The sequence below is a fragment of the Hemicordylus capensis genome, chromosome 6 (genome assembly GCF_027244095.1).
Source record: "Hemicordylus capensis ecotype Gifberg chromosome 6, rHemCap1.1.pri, whole genome shotgun sequence".
NCBI lineage: Eukaryota > Metazoa > Chordata > Lepidosauria > Squamata > Cordylidae > Hemicordylus > Hemicordylus capensis.
In genome coordinates, this window is record NC_069662.1 from 136814488 (window position 1) to 136835367 (window position 20880).

Below are 20880 nucleotides of genomic sequence, written 5' to 3' on the forward strand. Positions count from 1 at the left end.
TCTAATAACAGAGTTTCCCCCTGCTTATCTACCAGGCCATTGAGACATTAAAGCAATATAGCGAGGCTATTCTCACGATTGGCTAAAATCGGGCTAGGGGAGCCAAGCCTGATTTTAGCAGACCATGAGGAACACCGGGCTTGCAGACGAGCCCAGTTGCCTCACAGAGGGTTACCCGCTTAGGAAGCCCTCCCCTTAGCACAGGTTAGTGGAGAGAGCACTCCGCTAACCTGGGCTATAAATTGTGTGTTGCCACTGTGTGCTCTGTGCCACGGCAACTCATTAGGAGACCCCTGACCGGGAGGCTAAAAAGCAGCCTCCCGGCTCGGGGGTATTTCCAGCATGCTCTGCGTGCTTGAGCAGAGCATGCTGGAACTCCCGGGGGCCGCGCAGCCCCTGAACTCCCAAGCCCCCACTGGCTCCATGACGGAGCTGATAGTTGTGAGGGAGGCTGATCCGGTCGCCCAGGGAGGGCTTATGATCGTCTGCAGGGAGAGCGGGCTTAGCCTGCTCTCCCCGCAAGCCCTCTGGAGATGGGTATAACTAATCGTGAGACCTGCCTCAGTGTCTTCTGGTTAACTGCCTGGGGGTCTTAGGACAGAGGGTGGTATATAAATATAAATAAATATAATTCCAATGTGAACTGAACAGAAATAGGAATACAAGTGGACCTCATCCACGGGGGTTCCATTCTTGGCTACAACAGAATTGTGGATAACAAGACCTGAAGTCAATGGGGGCAGGGGTTAGGTTTCTGGGGGGCAAAAAGAGGCAAAAATTGCTTTAAATGCAGACATAAGAGAAAGGAAGTAATGTACCATGCTCCCCAGGTCTCCAGCTGTCTAGCAATGTACCCCAAACCTCCGATTTGGCCAATTTCCCACAAAAAACTACAGGTTTTTTTAAAAAACCAAAAGAGCCACAAAACGACTCCTTTCAGCAAAATGGTGACCAGAAATGACCTTGGAGGTAATTTCCAGCCACCTAAGAACCACGGATACACAGATTTTAACCTTTTAAAAAAGCTGTGTATACTGAGGTTAAGTCTCCATTGTCCGACCGCAGACACTTGAAACCGCGAACTTTTTTTTAAAATTGTAATGCAAAAAGGAACTACCTGTAGCCCCTTCGGGGGGCTTGCTGTAGCCATGGAGGGTGGGTCAGTGCGGGTTCCCTCTTCCCCCACCGGCCTCCCTCATCACTGCTGCGGCCGGGTAAACGTAGTCTTTTTGGCCCTTCCGAGCCTCCGTAAAAGCGAGCGGCCACCATTTTGGCCGCTGCCACACATGTGCAAATGCCCTCTACGAGGCCGCCAGAGGAGAAGGTTTCAAGTTTTCTCCCTGGCATCTCCAAGATAGAGCTGAGAGAGATTCCTGCCTGCAACCTTGGAGAAGCCACTGCCAGTCTGTGAAGACAATACTGAGCTAGATAGACCAGTGGTCTGACTCAGTATATGGCAGCTTCCTATATGCGTATATTCCTATAACAGCCCTCAACATTCTGTAGATATTAGAAACTCAAGGTCATGGAAACTCATAGGGCAGATTTTAATTTTTTCTTGTTAACTTGCTTTACAAATGTATATACTTCTGCATACCTAGGGAGTCTCCTGAGTACACAGAATATGGAAACTACTAATTTATTTTTGTGTGGCCTCTTTTACTCTCAAACTGATATATAGCCACACACATTTGACTACACATACTTACTATTCAGAGGAACAAGTGGGACCTGGAACAAAATGTTGTATCTCCCTCACCGCACAGTCCTCCCAGATAGCACAATAGTTATTTATTTATTTATTTATTTATTTATTTATTTATTTATTTAAGTTCTCAATAAGGCTTAGACTCTGAGGTTCCCAGTCCAAGGTTCAGAGACCCTGACATAAAATGACAGAGCTCTGCTTCTCAAGACAATGTTTCTATTTTGATAAAATATAGTTCTAGACTTGGCCCACAGTCTTCCCTTGAATGTCAAACTTTGACACCATCACTTTAACATATTTATTCTTGTCTTCTAAAACCTTTCCAATCTGCTTTCTTTCATTCTAAAAAGAAAACATGACCTAAAGCTCCTTCTGAGCCTCCAACAGTATTACAGAGAAGCAGTAATATTGCCTCTTGCATTTTCCACATATTGTTCCTCTTACTGTAACCCATCACACCATTTGCCTTTCTTTTAGCAATATCTCATTGCTGACATAGCTGGAGCTGATGGAAGGAGGCTTGAAGCCCAGTACTGAGCACTATGGTATTTGTTTAAATATAGCTCTTGCATGCTGTGACAGCAATATTAGGGCAAGGATGCTTCTGGCTCAAAGCAGAAAACTGATATTTTATTAAAGCTAAATTAGTAGAATAGTAGACATAACACTGGTTGGAATGGCACCAGCAGTAATGAAGAGATAAACTATTAAGAGAGTGTTTTTGGGGAGAAGCCATGCATATAGCTCTCTTAATGCATGTAGCTCTTCTAGGTTCAGTCCTTGGAATCTCCAGATATGGCTGGGAAAGGATCCCTGTCTGAATCCTCAGAGAACCACTGCTGATAAGTGTAGACAATACAAATACGACAAGTATTTTTACGCCGCTTTTCAACCAAAGTTCCCAAAGCGGTTTACATACAGAAATTAATTAATTTATTAATTAAATGGCTGCCTGTCCCCAAAGGACTCACAGTCTAAAAAAGAAACATAAGGAAGACACCAACAACAGCCACTGGAGGGATGCTGTGCTGGGGTTGGATAGGGCCAGTTGCTCTCCCCCTACTAAATCAAGAGAATCACCACTTTTAAAAGGTGCCTCTTTGTTCAGTTTGCAGGGGTAATAGTTAGCAGGAGTACAATACTGTACTAAATGGACTGATTCTGTAGAAGGCAGATTTCTGTTTTTCCCACTTCAGAGCATGAATGACATTCAATCCATTTAGCAAAATACCTATGTTTAATTATAAGCAGATCTCTGATGAAGAGATAAGCAAACATATCAAGTCAAATGTAAAATCGATTATTTTTAAAATGTAAAATGTCACTTCTCAATAGCACTTGCTTTATATTTTCTTATCCCTACAGTATTAAAAATAATACTGTATAACATACAAAAAGAGTACAGAGGTGAATTACCAATGCTGACGATTAAGCCCTCAGACAGATCTGGGTCCCAAGTAGTATGGTAAACCAAGATTTAGAGACCCCCATCTAAAGGCTGGTTTCAAATGTATAGTTAAGATTTAGTCAGTGCTAAAAGTGTTGTCCGTTTGACTCTCCAGCCTGCAGTCTTCCTGTCTCCAAAGGTCTCTTATCTGTCCTTTCCCTCACTCCGCCCCACTGCTAACAGCAAAACCTCCTGCTGCACTGTATTTTCTGACACATTCACTTTGAGCAGTTAGAATGCCATGAACAAGCCATGATGTAGCAATTCAGCCAATGACTAGGGGGATAAGCAGCACACAAATAACAACCGCTGACTGCTGATATATATAGTTAGTAAGAGAAGATATGAAAGGTCTGCAATCAATCATCTTTATTCGGTCCATTGACCAGCAAATGAAAGGTCCACAGAATGGGATTCATCTTTAATCTACCACTAATCAGAGGTGATCAGTGGAAACGTTTACTGCAAACTATGGAAATGTTTACCTATTTCACAGAAGTCCACCTATTTTAATGGAAAAGTTCACCTATTTCATATCTTACAAAATTCTAAGCAAAAGACATTTTCATTCAAGGAATAATATGCAACTCAATGTGCTAACAATATTTCTCTCTCATCAGGAGTCTTTCTCTGGGCTTCTGTGAAAGTTGCCTGTTTGCAGCTTGTCATTATTCAGTGAAAGGAGGCTTGTGTGCTTTCCCTTAATAAAAAATAACCCTGAGCTCACAAGTTCTAAAACACTTGTTTACCCAAATGTATTATACATGCCAGATTTGATTCCAAAGTAGTCCTACAAAATATTTTAGTGGTGCATCTTTAGGGGGACAGTAAAGCCAGGGCGCCAGGAGTTGAAATTGACTTGACGACACACTTTATCTTTAAAGGCGGGTAATCACTTTGGGCCTGAATGGCTGAATTTCACAATTTAATCTCCTGCATTTAATCAATGCTCTTTTCCCTCTCCAGATGGACAGAGTGTCTATTTTTGTTATCTTTCGCAGAACTAAATGAGCCAAGTGTGAGGTTTCCATTTGGCCGATAAAGATGTTTGAAAATCTACAGGCAGTGTCTGCAAAAAGACTCTACTGTTCAGGAGAGAGAGCATCTGTGTTTTGCCTTGCAGGCTGCCCTTTTTCAAGCCTTCATATATCCCTGCTTGTACCCCACAAATAACTCTTTCTTGTTTGTATCTTCCTTGTCTCTGTCAACCCACTTGTCCCCAAACAGCTCTCCAGTTTCTACAGAACTGTACAGGTGGCCCTTGTTACCCATGGTTTCAACAACCGTGGTTTTGTGTATCTGTGGACGGGTCTTAAAGACCCAGTTTCTTTATCCGCAGTATGAAAATAGGCTAAAATCCACCTATTCATGGTTTTGAGTGGCCAGAAATGATTTCTGATGTCATTTCCATTTTACAATGCAGAGCCATTTTGTGCCTCTAAAAAAAAATAATAAAAAAAAAAATCTCATAATTTTCAGTGGAAAATCAGAGGAATTGGTTGCTTATGGGTGGCATTGCTGGAGAGCAAGGAATAGTACTTTGTTTCTCTTATTTCTGCCTCCTCCCCATTTTTTTTAGCCCCCCCCTCTTTTTTTGGTATAGGAACATAACCCCTGGATTCCCATAGGGGTAAGGTTTCATTATTCAAGGTTTCCGTATCCGCACCTATAGGCGAGAACAGAACCTCTGTGAATAACAAGGGCCACCTTTATTTTCTCAGAAATAAAGCACTCAGAGGAGGATAAAGCATGACCATATTTATGCACAATAAGCACATTTTCAAAAATTTTGTTCATTTGCATAATTTATCCTGACTTTGAACTATCAGGGGGCCATAGACGTTGGGGGGGGTGTTAGTGCAGAAACAATGTGGCGATAAAGGGTAAATTCTCTCTATCTCTGCTCCACAACTGATTAAGATCAGGCCCCTGTGCAGCGGCTATTTTATATGAAAAACCAGCCCCTAGATAGACGTTTAATATCATGTCTGGTTGGGCCCATATATTCTAAATATGAAATGGTGTAGAATCTCATCGGCTACCTTAAGTGGCGCAGCAGGGAAATGCTTGACTAACAAGCAGAAGTTTGCCAGTTTAAATCCCTGCTGGTATGTTTCCCAGACTATGGGAAACATCTATATTGGGCAGCAGCGATATAGGGAAATGATGAAAGGCATCATCTTATATTATGCAGGAGGTGGCAATGGTAAACTCCTCCTGTATTCTACCAAAGAAAACCACAGGGCTCTGTGGGCGCCAGGAGTCAACACCAACTCGATGGCACACTTTACCTTTAGAATTTCATCATATAGAAAACTGAAGTCTGGGGAATTTCAATTTTTTCTTTTCCATCATTTACTATTTGACAGTCTTCAGTCCAGTGCCAATATTAAATCAGACATTGCTGCAACAGAGACTTCCAGATTTAGGATAATTTGGAATTATCTTCAGAGAAAAACACCACAACCCTCAGGCCAACTTTAACAACAGTATATCTACCAAGTCATTGCCTTTAGCACAAACTCTCAACTTCTATTTTTAAAAGCAGCATTTTTATAAGATAGGCTCCAAGATAAAGTAGTTTAAACTTTAATATTTATAAAATATAAAACTGAAAAAACATTATTTGCTTTTCCACAGCAGATAATTCTCAGTGGATCAGAGGTAATCACTTGCTGATACTGCATTCCTAATACCAAGAAGTTGTTTTCATTAAAACTGAGATTCTGTCCCCCACAAATCTTGGTAATTAACTCCTACGGCTCCCATTTCTTTCAAGTCAGCAGATTGCTTATTTCTCAATAAAATTCACAAAGGATGAACTCAAAATAACCTTATTTTGGGTGACACGAGAACATTCTAAGTAACCAATGAGGAAAGGTGGACAGATTTCTCAAGTAAATAAGCAATGCTTAGATTATTCCAAAAGAGTTTATTGTTTCTGTTCACCTCCTTCCAAGAGTTAAGCAGGGTCACCAACAACATTAAGCAGAACACCATAATCACATTACCCAACCTTGCTTCACTAATATAACCACAGAATAATGTGCTCATTGTACATTAATGAGGAATTGTGTTTCAGATTTGCCATGCGGATGCTGTGCTAATACAAAGCCTACGATTGGTTTCCCTCTGATGGAGAAGAAGGAGTTCCTTCAAAAATTAATTTTAAACAGGACTTTGAGTTTCTGCTTCTTTACTTGCTAAAGCAGAGGTTTTCTTTACCCTTGCTTACAAATGAAGTAGTACAAACGTTTTTTGAATTGTTTTTTTAGTCAGGGCAAATTGTAACGAGTAATGCGACTATTACTCATTTGTATTTATATTCCTGTGTAGATACCATTTGCCACTTTCTGGCCAGTTACAACAGCAGAAGACATCTGAAATCCTGCATACAAGACTCTTTCCCTAACAATATAAATGCATTATAAAATAAACAGAAAATCCAGTGCCTTACCAAGGAAGGACTATGAATATTATTCACAGCACATTATTTTATTTGCAATATTTGTATATGTCCCCTAAGATTCTCAGAGAAGCATTTTAACTTCACAACAATCCCATAAAGTAGAGATGAGTGGCATCCCACCAGGGCTGTCCTTAGGGCATGGCAAGCAGGGTGACCGCCTTGGGCCCCACTCTTTTATTTATTATTTATTATTTATTTATTTATTTATCAAACTTCTACACCACCCAAACTTTCATCTCTGGGCGGTTAACATAAATCAATTAAAACACATATAAAAAGTTAAGACAATTCAACAATTTAAAATTAACCATAAAACTAAAACAGACAATTTTAAGAAGCTGGGAAAGCTTGGGTGAAAAGATGGGTTTTCAGGTGTTTTTGAAAAACTGCCAGAAATGGGGAGGATCGTATCTCAGCTGGGAGCGCATTCCACAGTCTCGGGGCAGTAACCGAGAAGGCCCATCTCTGTGTAGCCACCATTTTAACCATTAGAATTAACTGGAACTAATTAAATAAATAATTAAGGGGGCCCCACACCCCACCAAGGCTCTCTAAGGACAGCCCTGCATCCTGCACACCACATTTTGATTCAGAATGGACTCATTCTTTCAGAGAATTCTCAGATAAAGCCCGGGCTTTCCCCAAGAGTTCTCTAAAATCTAAGAGAGATCTAGCCCATTCCAAATGCTTTCCTGCTAGCCAATTCTCAAATTACAGGGGGCAACTTACCATTTTAGATGGCCACCTTAACGATTATTTTTAGAAGGCTTCAGTGGGCAAGGTTTTTGCCAATACGAAGGGATTCAGAAGGTAGGACTTTGGATTTCATTAAGAGTACCCTACATTTCCCACACAATTTGAGCACTACTTCCACTGTCTCCACTGCAGGAGGTTTTGCTCCTTCCCCTCTTCCAAGTGCCATTGTCCCTTCACTTTTTCTCCAAAACTTGTCTTCCAGTTTCTCGAGTAGCAGTAAATGGGAGTGGGGAGACAGGGGCTCCTCCTTGGTAGTGCATTACCAACAGGAAGCTCCCAGTACATGAAAAACTTACTCATAAAAGAGGCTGGCTTTTGCAAGACACCAAGGTTTTTCTCTGATCCTGAGCCTTAAGAAGTTTGCTAGCATCTCTAATCACCATGGGTTGAAAACTGGGGAGGTACCACAGACTTGTGAGGTCCATCCTCCTCCCTCACTTCTCCTATTTCTCATAAAATTCTTTCCTTCCTTCCCTGATTTACTACATCCACTGTTTGTAGTGATAAGAACATAAGAGCAGCCCTGCTGGATCAGGCCCAAAGACTATGTAATCCAGCATCATGGTTCACACAGTGATCCACCAGATGCCGCTGGGAAGCCCACAGGCAAGAGATGGAGGCATGCCTTCTCTCCTACTGTTGCTCCCCTGCAACTGGTATTCAGAGGCATCCTGCCTCTGAGCCTGGAGGTAGTTATAGCTCTTGGTCTAGTAGCCATTGATAGACTTGTCCTCCATTAATTTGTCTAAGACCCTTTTAAAGCCATACAAGCTAGTGATCTTCAACACATCCTGTGGCAGAGAGTTCCACAGTTTAATTATGCACTGTGTGAAAAAGTGCTTCCTTTTGGTGGTCCTAAATTTCCTGTTAATCAGTTTCATCAGATGAGACTTGGTTCTAGTATTGAGAGAGAGGAAGAAAAATCTCTCTCTCTCCAATCTCTCCACACTATGTATAACTTTATAGACTTCTATAATGTATCCCCCAAACTAAAAAGCCCAGATGTTGTAGCCTTGCCTCGTAAGGAAGGTGCTCTAGACTCCTGATCATCTTGGTTGCCCTCTTCTGCACCTTTCCCAGTTCTACAATGACCTTTTTGAGACATGATGACCAGAACTGTGCATATTCTGAATGATGTATGAACTGGGCAATGAATGATGAACTGGATATAAATGATGTCTAAACTGGGGAATATTATAGTTGGCACTTGGCACTAGTCAGGAATTGCTTCCAAATATGGTTGGAAACCATGGTTTGAGAAGTGGGCTTGCAAACAATGCTTTCAAGGCAATTCCTAGTTAGTGCTAACCATGATACTGCCCATCTGACCTGCTAAATCACCTGCATGTGTATGCACGTCTCCAACACCAGGCATGCCATCCTTCCCCCTTATAACCATCTGGGGGAACATCCAAATTGCCCTACACTGTGCTATTTAAATACTATTGTAGAGCAGTATATAAATGTTGTGATAAGGGGCAGTCTGGGCTTCCACACACACCCCCTCCCGTGATGAGATGGCATGCTTGGTAGGCAGGATGTGAGTGACACACATGCACATCTGCCTCATCATGCATTTGGGTGGGCCGGTCAGGCAGTATAGTCCAAACCAGCTCCATATTTTGCCTGATTTGTACATATACATAACCCTCCTTGGTTATAACAAAACAGGGAAGGGAGAAGGAAATGTGTGTACATGGAGTGGAGGGAAGTGAGAAGGGAACATTCAAGCAATTAGCGTGTTCTAATCCGAACTATGGTTTGGAAAGAGTTTCTGAAATATCTGGTTTATTGAGACAGTGAGCCTCCTAACCGGTGAGAAGGGCTGTGGGGAAGGTGGGTTAGACTTACTTTCCCCACAGACAACCACTCTTCCTGTGCTGGGCGTTCTCCCCACGCACCCAAACGATTCCCTGTGCACCCAGATAGCAGGGAGGGCCAGGGGCTGGGATGTGTTATCCTGACCCCTAGAAATACCATAATGCACTGTGCGAGTGTGCAATGCATCATGGGTACCTCCCCTCCCCGGGCTCCCCGCTGTCTGGCAGCCGTGGCTGACACACAACCACAAAAACAGAGTCAAGGGAGCACTCTCTCCCTTAACCTTGTTTTAATGGGTGGCTCCACAAGCGTGTTTGCCACCATGGTGCCACTGGGATTGGGCCCGATCCCAGCAGTTCACACGTGCATGCAAAACTGGTCTGGGCTCTCTTAGCCTGGTTTTGCACACATATGTGAATAGCCTCAGTGTCTTCCATGGTCTCCACTATGCATTTCACAGAAAATTATAGAAGCTGCTGAGGTTAAGATATATGAGCTACGTTTTATGTAGAGATGAAAAAGAAGGACTCTTGGAATGAAAAATTTAGCTCCAAATAACCCCAGCAAATTGTGTGAATCGAGTTTCATTCCTGTTTTAGTCTGAAAAGGTCAGTACCCACCGCTGACATTCTGAATCCTCAGTGACAAAATTACCCATGCTAGTGAATTATTCTGAAGTCTAGAGTCAAGAAAGAGCGGAATCCTTTAAAACAGGCATCTAATAACTAGCAGGAAATGAAAGAACATCAACTGAAATATCTTTGGCTCAGTAAATAAGGCAATAGATGGGCAATATTTTACATTTGCAAACTGAAAATGAGTGAAAAGCCATGACTGGAGATCTGTGGGAATATGTGGTGCTTAGCAAAGAACACATCACCAAGATACATTCCTTATCCTTATCCAACAAATGAAAAACAGCTTCTGGCTGTGGGGGGTGGATGCAGTGACTCAGAGTGAAAGCATGCTTCTGCTTCACCACAAAGGCTTTGTGAAAAATATCTGGAGTGCAAGCCCTTAAGAGCGACTTCTTTCTCCAAATTTTGAATTAACAGGAGAGGAACATGACGGAGAATATACCCGGCAGTGGTGGTTGTTTTTTGTTTTAAAAACTTATTACATAATAAGCTGGCTCTCACCATCATCAAAAGCAAGTTAAAAGCTGGGCTACCTACATTTTAATGCTTGTGTGAACTCACAAAAATCCCTCCAGCTCCGGTTTCTCAAACCAGGGTAACCCAGATTCTGTACCCTGCTCTTAACTAAGGTAGGAGGAAAAGAAAGCCCTCCTATCTTGCTATTCTGGTCATGTGAACTCACTCACCTTTTCTACCCTGGGAACAGGCCAGGAAACAATAGGGAGCTGTGATCGGGGCTGCCAACCATGGATGTGACACTCTGCAAAGCATACTCTATGATTCAGCAGGTCTGCATCCTGCTCCTCATGGCCAGAGGGCAGCTGCTGATGCCATGTGGCTTTCTAGTTATTAGCAGTGCAAAGCATACTAAGAAGGATTTTCTATGCTTCTAGCTCCCGATTTCAGCAGTGGAGGCCTTGCCTGGCATACTTGTGTGTTCCCTGGGTTTGCAGACCCAAGCAGAGGTTCTGATTGTTTGCTGCAACTAGGGTAGGAGCTCCCTGACCCTCCAACCCACCCACAAATGTAAACTGGTCTAGTACCCACCAGCCTTCCACGGATACATTCAAATGTTACTAGAAAGTTGGATTAGTCAGATTCTCAAACAGTGTCCCTCTAGCTGCTATTCAACTACAGTTCCCTTCATACCCATTCACTATGACCAGTAGCCAGAGATTATGGGAATTACAGGCCAGCATCTGCAGGAGTTCTGCAGTATGGGACCCTTGGATTAGAGTCAGCATTTTTAAAGCTAAGCAGAATGAATGTTAAACTATGCAGATATAATGTTCACGGTAACTAAAGACCAAATTCTAACATTTTTAATGTATCACCATTTTCCCTCTGCCTTGTTCACCTTCAGATAACTACCGCTTCCCATTTCTGAACCTTTGTAGTCACTTAAAGGGATATGGAGAAATACCATGTGGTGCTGTGTGTGGGTATTCTGGACTGATCATTCCAGACTGCAGGTGGTGGATTGTATATCTGAACACTCTCCTACATGGACTATATGCGAAAAGCTTAGCATGACAGGGAAAATGTGATTTAGCTTGTGATTCTTCTGAAAATGTGTGAAGAATTCAAATATATGAGATATCAGATTTTCCCATGTGTATTTGCAAGTGGTACAGCTCATGATAGTTTTGCACATTGATGTGCAGAAGAGATTAATGAACTCCAGCACAGATTACACATGACACATTTCAGTACCCCCTGAGGGGTGGACTGAGGTATGCCGTCTCTGAAAGCTCCCCCATAGTGGAGGAAACTTTACTTGCAAATTAAAACTAGTACTTCAGGGAGAAATGTTTTAACTCAGTCTGCTACCCAATATGCTATTTTTATTTTATTTTTTAATTTCAGGAAGTGTTTTCCACCAGCATTCAAAAATATTATTTCCTGCCACAAGCTAAAGCAGTACACTCCAGCCTATCATCTCAGGACTCTAGCACCACATTCATTTATTATGTTTTTATCCTTCCCTTCTTTTAAGGAATTCAGGGTGGCACATACAGTTCCCCACATTTTATTCTCACAACAACCCTGTAAGGTAAGTTAGGCTAAGAGTGACTGACCGATCCAAGGACACCCAGCGAGTGTCATGGCCAAGTGGGGATTTGCACCTGGATCTTCCAAGTCCCAGTATGACCACACTGCATAGGTAGGCAAGGTCTGAGAAAGTGGTTCAACACTAAGCGTTTATTCTTTAAACAACCTCACTGTGCACACAAAAGCAGCTATACTAAGGTGTTAGATATTCTTGGATCTGCATCCTAGGTTTCTGTACATGAAACCTTTTATCATGGATGTTATGTTTTTTGCTTTTATTGTAAGCCACCTCAAGCAGCAGTGTGCCGGAGGGGCAGGATATAAATATTTTAAACAAACAAACAAACAAACAAAATGACTAAGGTGGGGTTCCCAATCTTGGGTCTCCAGATGTTGTTGGGCTACAACTCCTGTCATCCCCAGCCACTATGGGACAGGGTGATGAAAAGCCATGGTGGCTGGAGGTGATGGGAGTTGTAGTCCAAAAGCATCTGAGGACCAGTGTTCTCTCTCTCTTTTTCCCCCCATCTATGTGCGGAATGAGCTTTGTTCTGGGTGGCAGCATCAAGGCAGTGTGCGCGCACATGCATTCAGAATGGGGCCTTCCTGATTCAGCCTGAGCGGGAACTAAAATTAAATGAGCACACATCAAAAAAAACTTGTGTGCACGCACACACATGAATGCCTTAGAGGCAACACTGCTGGGGACCCAAGGTTGAGAACCTCTGGCTTAATGCAAGGCGAATACCCCAGTGTTGGATTCCCCTCTCTTGTATGAATCTGTCCCTGTGATTCATGCAAAACAGCTGACTTCCAGTTAGCTGGGAGCTATTTGTTTATATATTTCTTTTACCTATGGTCTCTCTGAATGATGCTTTCCATCCGCCAGCTGCTTCAAAGGAATCAGTCTTGAACACCAGGTACAAATTGTTTGTAGAACTCTTAATAATGGGAGGAAGTGCTTCACCGCAGAATTTGCCAAGAAGCAGAGCAACGGTGCTTGGACCATCATACACAGCAACATAATCCTTGTCACATGACGAAGAGGCTTCAAGCTGGAAGCTGTTGAATCTGTAAAATGCATTTCACTGGTAGGTTGGAGCATTTTGCTTCTGCTTTTCTTAATATGCATCATCATATTTGTGAAAAAGATTAGCAACAGACATCAGTGTAGCCAGGCAGCATGCAGGCAAGAGCTGTGCAATTCTGCCTTACCTTTAAGTATACTTTTTAAAGTGAGAGATGGTGGGGTTGAGGGAATAGCACTTGAATCCACATTGTTTCCAGATACTCTCCATTAATACTAGCAGCCTACTCTTATGCATATTTACTTATAAATCCCACTGAGTTCAGCAGGACAGACTGCCCAGATAAGTGAATGTAGGATTACAGACTGTGGTTGCAGCTGGGCATTCTTATTTGGGAGCAAGTTCCATAGAATACAGTGGGATTCACTTCTGGATACATATGTAGAGAATTCAAGTCAAACTGCAATTCACAAACCTAGAACTGAGTTGTGGCACTCAAAGAAAATGGGAACGTACCACCATTAAGGTGTAACAGGTGTAATGCAGCTACTGAGACGTTTGAAGTTTGAAGCTGGAAACCAGCACACTAGGATATGAGCTTCTTAGCCCTTTCCCCCTTGTGTCACATTTCCACTGAAAATTGCTCCTCCCAGCTACTTTTACTCTTATTATGTTAAATGTATGGGCGATCTATCTTTTCCCCAGTGGGGATGAAAGCAGCTGGAGAGGGGGTAATTTTCAGTGTAAAAGTAACGAGGAAGGATTAAGAACATCCTTCCTGGTATTCCATTTCAGATTGCAGCCTCAGTAGCTGCACTGTATAAGATAAAAGTATGGGGGGCGGGGAAGAACACTGGAGCTACATTTAACATATTGTTCTGTCCTGGGAACTACTGTGTTGAAGTAATGGTTTGTTGGATCTGGAAAAGAGGTTGTAGTGCCAGTTTAACTTGTTCCCTTATGATGGAACTGGGACCCAACCTCAGCCCTGGCACTTCTACAGCTGCAGCAGAACTGCTGTCCATGTGCTTCCTCCATGCTTCCAGTGCAGATTAGCTGTGCTATGAAAGAGTCACTGTGCAGCCCCATTTGGGACTGAGTCACCTCACCTGTTTGCATAGTATCAAGTTGTGCTTTTTTGGATTATAGGAACTGTGAAGACTGGGCAAAGCTATATTAGTTATAACTAATAGAGCAGATAAATTCACCATGGGGAGAACCAGGAAATTAAGAATCCCAGGCACAAGTTCATGATGAGGGGCCACAGTTAAGTCCCAGGTATAAGCCCTGGTATCTCCAGATATGGCCAGCAATGGCTCCTGTCTGAAGCCTTGCAGAGTAACTGGCAGTCAGTGTACATAATGTTGACCAAGATGAAGCAATGGTCTGGCTTAGGCCAGGTTCAGACATAACACGGCACCTGAGGTTGCTGCTGCCCTGGGACACACATTCCCCTCTTCCCCCGCCGCATGCCTCTACTTCCAGTTTTGGTAACTATATGCCAAGATTGGTTGTGTCATGCGAACCCACCAATCTTGACATATCCTACCTTTCTTGCAGTAGGGAACCCAACATCTGTCACTCACTTCAAATCTAAATTATAGATATCTGGTTCCTTGATGCAAGTAGAGTAGGATATGCCAACACTGATGGGTTTGCATGATATGACCAATTTCAGCATATTGATCCTGAGACCAGAAGTAGAGGCTCACAGGGGGATGGGGGGAGTGCATGTTCCTGGGGGTACCACTGTTACATCTGAACCCTGACCTTAGTATAAGATGGCTTCATATGTTCTAATGCCATTGCAAAGTAGTTCCTTATCATAATGGGGACCTTAATTTTCCAAGTAAAATTACTTATTGGAAATAAAAACATGTACTGATTTTACTACAAATGTTTTTTTTTTTTTTTTTTAATGCAAAACCAGAGGCTGCCATTTTTCATCATTCAACAAAAACTGATCTAGATTTACGTACTTGAGTGCCACAATCTTGTTGCTTCCAACGATGATGTGGTATGAACAATTCATATTGTGATGATAATCAGTAACTGAATGAGTAGGGCTCATGATCGTGCCAGAGGACCTATTGAAGACACCACCACAAGCTGCAGAGAAAGCAAACAAGTTAAGAGACAGGTTGTCAAAAAGATTGTCACAACACTTCAAGCAACATTTTTGCCATATCATAAAGTGTTATTTGTACATAGCACATTTTGTCTAAAATTAACTTGAAAGTTATGGAAACAAGTCTGTTTTGTTGATACTACCTGGTCAGAAAGCTCTTTTGTTTACTCTTTCAGTAAGAAATGAGCTGCAGTGACTATTATTTGTAAGAAAGGAAGCATTTCAGGTAAAATTCAGGTATGGAGAGAAAGAAAACAAAATAGATTGTAACACCATTTCTTTACTTGTTCACTAATCAGTCATGATTGTTTTCTCCATCTTCATCCACTTTTCTGCTGCATGGGAAAGACTTTGTAGCAACTTGTGCTTAATTTCCCCTAAACTGCATGAGCTAGAGAGTCTAATTTGGGCATGACTGAGTGCTTTAGAAACTGCTACTTCACTGTTTCAGGCTGAGGGTTAATGCCCTCTTCAAGATCTTCTTAACAAATTGCAGCTGCAGAAACCACAACACATCCAAGCTCCCTTTTGATTTCTCATAATAGATTCAGCTTTGTCTAAGAGGTGGCCAATTTTTGTTCTCTGGTTCAGAACTTGAAAGGAAGCAAAACTCCCCTTCAAAACCAACTGTACATCTCAGTGCTCTGCTTTATAGCAATCACCGTGGCTACTTTTGGCCCTTTTGACAAATCACCCCAATCCTCTGCTGCCAAAGTTCTGAAGGACTAGTCATCCCATTAACACCAGCATTGCAAAGAAAATCCTCTAAATGGCGATGAATGCCTCAGTGAATACTTCACTTTAAGCTAAGGCAGGCGGTCTATGAAGCACTGTACTTTGGACTATTGACAAATAAGAAATAAAAGAACAGAAGATAGAGAAAGCAGAAATCAGGCTGAGCTAGGAGAGAGAAGACTTTTTTTGTCTGTTGCAGAGAATAAAACTAGAAGGAAACAATGTTAATTGCTAGAATTGCTTTGGATGGGTCAACAAGCTGATAAAAAGCTGTAGTCATACTTCACAAATGTCAGAAGTCAGAGGTCAGACAGCCACAGCCAACTTGAATGAGTTATGAAGGTCTCTTTCATGACACAGTCATCCTCCAGTGCTATTCCATCTAGCCAGTGACTACTGGGGTGACTTATTTTAAACAAAGATGCTTGATTTCATGCTTTTAGGAAACGGCTGTTTGTCAAGGGACAGCAAAGACTGGAAACCCTGCCACTTTCTAATGCTGGTGTTTAATAAGTGCAATGTGGTCCACATACTAGTTACGATTACAAGTATAGATGAAGCCAATTCTCCCCCCCACACTGCCCAAGCATCAAGGATTATGGTGCAGCCGAAGCCTGACTTCTTGCTTCAGAATATGTATTGAAATAAATATGTACTGTATGTACATTGGGATTCCCAGAGGATAACAATGAGACAGCAAGGTTAAATAAGTAGTAATACTTTGTACCGTGCATAACCGAGACCAGAGATTTATTTCTTGGAGATGTGATTATGGTGAAAAGAACAAGAATGAACAAAACAAAAATTCATGGAAAACTCAAATATCACCATCTACTAAATGAAGGCTGTCTGTGCAGACATTTCATTCATTCCTGATTTTACCCTTAGGCAAAACTAATGGACAAGAAGAAATATTTTTCACAGGGAATACAATGTGGCATTCAAGAACTGCAGCCTGTCATTTTATCTTCAGCCTGTTATTTTATGGGTCATGCAAACATTTTAAGAAATTAATTAAATTAAATTAAAAACATTTGCATTTAGAAACATCTCATTTTAATGGTGCTGATTAATATTCAATGGGATATGACCCTGAGTTTGGCATTTTTTATTAACTGGGCATTGGCTCAATAATGCATATTATTCCTCTCTCTCTTTAATAAAAAAAAAGAGTAGTGGCATCATGGAGCAGTTTACTAAGAGATTAAGGAGGCACTCTTATGCACCTGGGATCGAACTCCAGGAAACCTGCTGCTGCTTAAACATGCACTGGGTTAAGCTACAGTAGCTGTTAGAATAAGAGGCTCTCCATTAGGGATGTGCATGGAACGGGTTCGGAGTCCCTTTATGGGCCTTGGGACCGGTTCGAATGCCTGGCGGTTCTGCTGGTTCGAAGGCAGGGGGATGAATTTAAGGCTGGGGGAGGGTGCACTCACCCCTCCTGCTGCTTCCCCCACCTCCCCGTGCTCCATTGTAAACCGGTCCAGCAGGGCGACAGCGTACCTCCCTGCCGCCCCATCCCCTCATCAGACCGGAAGTAAGCGGAAGTACCCAGCATGCATGTGCACAATGGGTACTTCTACATGCATGCACACTGCCGCCCCGTCGGACCAGTTTACAATGGAGCACTGGTGGGGAAGAATCGGTGGGAGGGGTGAGTGTACCATCCCCTGCCCTTAAAGTCATCCCTCTGCCTTCAAACTCCCCTGTGCTGGTTCCGTGCATATCCCTACTCTCCATCTCTGACAACTTTTTTAAAAAGTCAATAAAGACACATCTATTCATCCAGGCTTTTAATTAGATTTACTTTTAAAAATACTTTTAACCTTGTTTTAAGTTTTAAATTTTTTTCATGTTTAAATTTTGTTTTAATTATGTTTTTATTGTAAACCGCCCAGAGACCTAAGTTTTGGACAGTATAGAAATTTGTTAAACAAACAAACAAATTATAGTGGGGGGGGATTGTTTATCAGTTGGTCCTAGTTCAAATTGTCCTCTGTGCAAGGGCTTGGAAAATTTCTGGGCAGAATTCAGATGAAGTCCCATTGGAGTTAATGGAATTTAAGTTGGTCAGTGGTGTTTAGTCATGACTAACCTAGTTTAGATGTTGCCCTGTGTTTTTTGCAGATTTGGAAGAACCCCTTAAGGCAGGACTGTACAACATTGGCTCACCAGCTATTGTTGGACTACAGCTCCCATAATCCCTAACCAGAATGGCCAATAGTTAATGATGATAGGATTTGTAGGCCAACATCTGTAAGAGGGATGTAGTTGTGCAGCTCTAAAAACAAGGACTCATCATTTCTTTGGTTGCCTCTTGTCCCATGCAATAAAAATGTGTTCTCCCCACTAACAAAGTATTTATAGCTACTCACAGATTACTTTATATGTGGCCAAAAATCCAGTGCCAACAGTATGAGAGTCTGTGTAGAAGTTCAGCAGTACGGTTCCAAATATGCCGACAGGCGCAGGGATTTCATTACCACAGAATGCTTCCACGGGGTATGGATTTACCCTGTTCCCTTTGAAGATCTTCACTCCATCATAAGCACAAATCTGCAGGGCATTATGAGCTGAATGGCATGAAATTTAGAATTGTTCATCAACTTGTAGGACTGTTTATCCACCCACTTCTTAAGCACTTTATGTATTTCAGCCACAGTGCCAAACACCCTCCCGCCCTCTTTCCTCCTTCATAATAGTTAGGCTTTGATACTCTCAGTTTGTAGAGGTTTGTACATCCAAGTGAAGTATATGGTTATAGATTACTATCCACAAGTCCGTTTCAATGAGGGGTAACACAATCTGAAATATGACTTTTCTATGAAAACAGGCCAAGTGATTTCCAGTTCCAAGTTCCCCTTTTAACTGGATCATACAAGCAAATCTCTCTCAAACAAATATAGGTATACTGACAGGGCATACTAAAAAATACATGATCTTTTCCAAGAATTTTTTGTAGGAAATTTAAAACTAGTCTCTGACACTTCATAATTCCAAGCTGTTGCATCCAGAGATAATGAATCCATAATTCCTCTGAAATCAATGAAGATATGTTATTTGTGACAAACTTAAGCCCCATTGTCATGTGGATGTTTTCTAAAAAGTGAATGAAATAAATAAAGGTTGGAAAATCTAGAAAAAAGGACTAGTTCAGATATGCAGGCATGAGTATATGAGGCATCAATAGTCAAGATGAAAATCCCATGTAAAGGCATTGGACAACATCTAGTTAGTCATGATTGAGTTTCACTGAAGTGTATGGGACTAAATCATGACTGACTTCTCTCATTGATTTCAATGGTACTTAGTCATGACTAACTAATCTAGATGCTGTTATTTGCAGTCTGATCCAGACTGCATCCAGACCGAAATCCTACAATGGAATTTAATCCCAAATAAGTATGCATAGGACTGCACCTTGGTTAGAACTAACTTAAATTCCCTTGAGTTCAATAGGATTTATTTGTGATTTGCTGATGGTCTTGAAATCCAGGGTTAACATATCTTTAACACAGTTGGCTTTAATCAGTGCTTACATATATTTCTCCATTTAATTTAAGTATTTCAAACTAAATATTAGAGGCTGGAGTTTCAAAAGAAATCAAGCAGATATTTTAAAGTTCCTTTCCCCTTCTCAAAATAATATATTGCAAAACAGGCCTTTCCATCCAAACTACTTGGTTACTGTTCAGAAATTAATGTGGATGGTCCTGTAACAGGTGGGTAACATTCTTGCCTGGTGCAAAACTTCAGCTTTATTTCTAGTTTTGTGATAAACAAGCCGGGAGCCAATAAATAATCATTCGGGGAGGCATGGCAACACAATAATGCAGTTGTTTATGACTTCCAAACTATAGACACATGCCAAGAAGAGTGAATCATCTCTTGAGAAGGCTCTCCTACTCCTTGAGCTTGGTAGCTTCATCTAAATATCTGTGGGACTCTGTGTTCTCCGAAAGGCTCCCTCGAACCAGAAGGATATGAAGATAGCTTAGTAATATTAGAGTTCAGAACGTTTAAGCCTTGCAAATGTGGACGTAGTGCAAAGCTGTTTGCATAGCTGCAGCTGGGTCTGAGACTTGATAAAAGCACAGTAAATAGAAACATAAACCCTACAGAAATTCCTTTGCTATTCTTGAAAGATTACCAGCTCTGGCTAGTGCCGCTGAAATGTTGCCCAGTTAAAACATGTTTCTGAAATTCTTCTCATGTGAATTTCCCCCTGTGTTTTTGAATTTCACATGAAATTGATGCCTTAGAAAACCTTCATGATCCCATTTTTATAATTTCCCAATGTTGGACAGAGCACTGGACATGCACAATTTGCTACAGCTTTCAGTTTCTTGCAGGGGTAGTCATTTCATGAGGTGAGGTGAGGCAGTCACCTCAGGTGGCAGATTACTGGGGCACAAGCAGGGTGGAAAGATAGGAACATAGGAACATAGGAAGCTGCCATATACTGAGTCAGACCATTGGTCTATCTAGCTCAGTATTGTTTTCACAGACTGGCAGCAGCTTCTCCAAGGTTGCAGGCAGGAATATATCTCAGCCCTTTCTTGGAGAAGCCAAGGAGGGAACTTGAAACCTTCTGCTCTTCCCAGAGCGGCTCCATCCCCTGAGGGGAAGATCTTACAGGGCTCACACTTCTAGTCTCCCATTCATTTGCAACCAGGGCAGACCCTGCTCAGCTAAAGGGACAAGTCATGCTTGCTACCACAAGACCAGCCCCACACCAATGCCAATGGAGCAGCTCTTCAGGACCAATCTGACTCTTGCAAGGTTTGCAAGCCCTTCACACTCCTTGCATGAAGCATAAGTAGAAAGGAGTGGCTGCTGGCAGCTTCTCCTGCTTCTCGGCCCCGTACCACTATCAAATCTTGCAAGGGTCAGCTTTGAAAGCGGCTTGCTTCTACCAGAGTTATGAGGGCAAGGCAGAATTTGGCGCCTCACTTCAGATACCACAATATCTTCGGTTAACCCTGGTAAAGTTGTGCCGTTGAGTCAGTGTCGAGTCGGTGACCACAGAGCCATGTGGTTTTCTTGACAGAATACAGGAGGGGTTTACCACTGCCATCTCCTGCACAGTATGAGATGA

At 42.0% G+C, this 20880-nt stretch overlaps 1 protein-coding gene across 1 annotated transcript in view; it reads right to left on the reverse strand.

Annotated features, from left to right (window-relative positions):
• Nucleotides 1–20880, reverse strand: part of CUBN (cubilin) — a 231537-nt gene that overhangs the window by 18422 nt on the left and 192235 nt on the right. Inside the window, exons 57-59 of the mRNA XM_053264705.1 lie at nucleotides 18158–18355; nucleotides 14899–15028; nucleotides 12745–12962 (exon numbers count right to left, since the gene is read on the reverse strand). Coding sequence (XP_053120680.1) covers nucleotides 12745–12962; nucleotides 14899–15028; nucleotides 18158–18355 — 546 coding nt within the window. The remainder of the gene's footprint in view (nucleotides 1–12744; nucleotides 12963–14898; nucleotides 15029–18157; nucleotides 18356–20880) is intronic.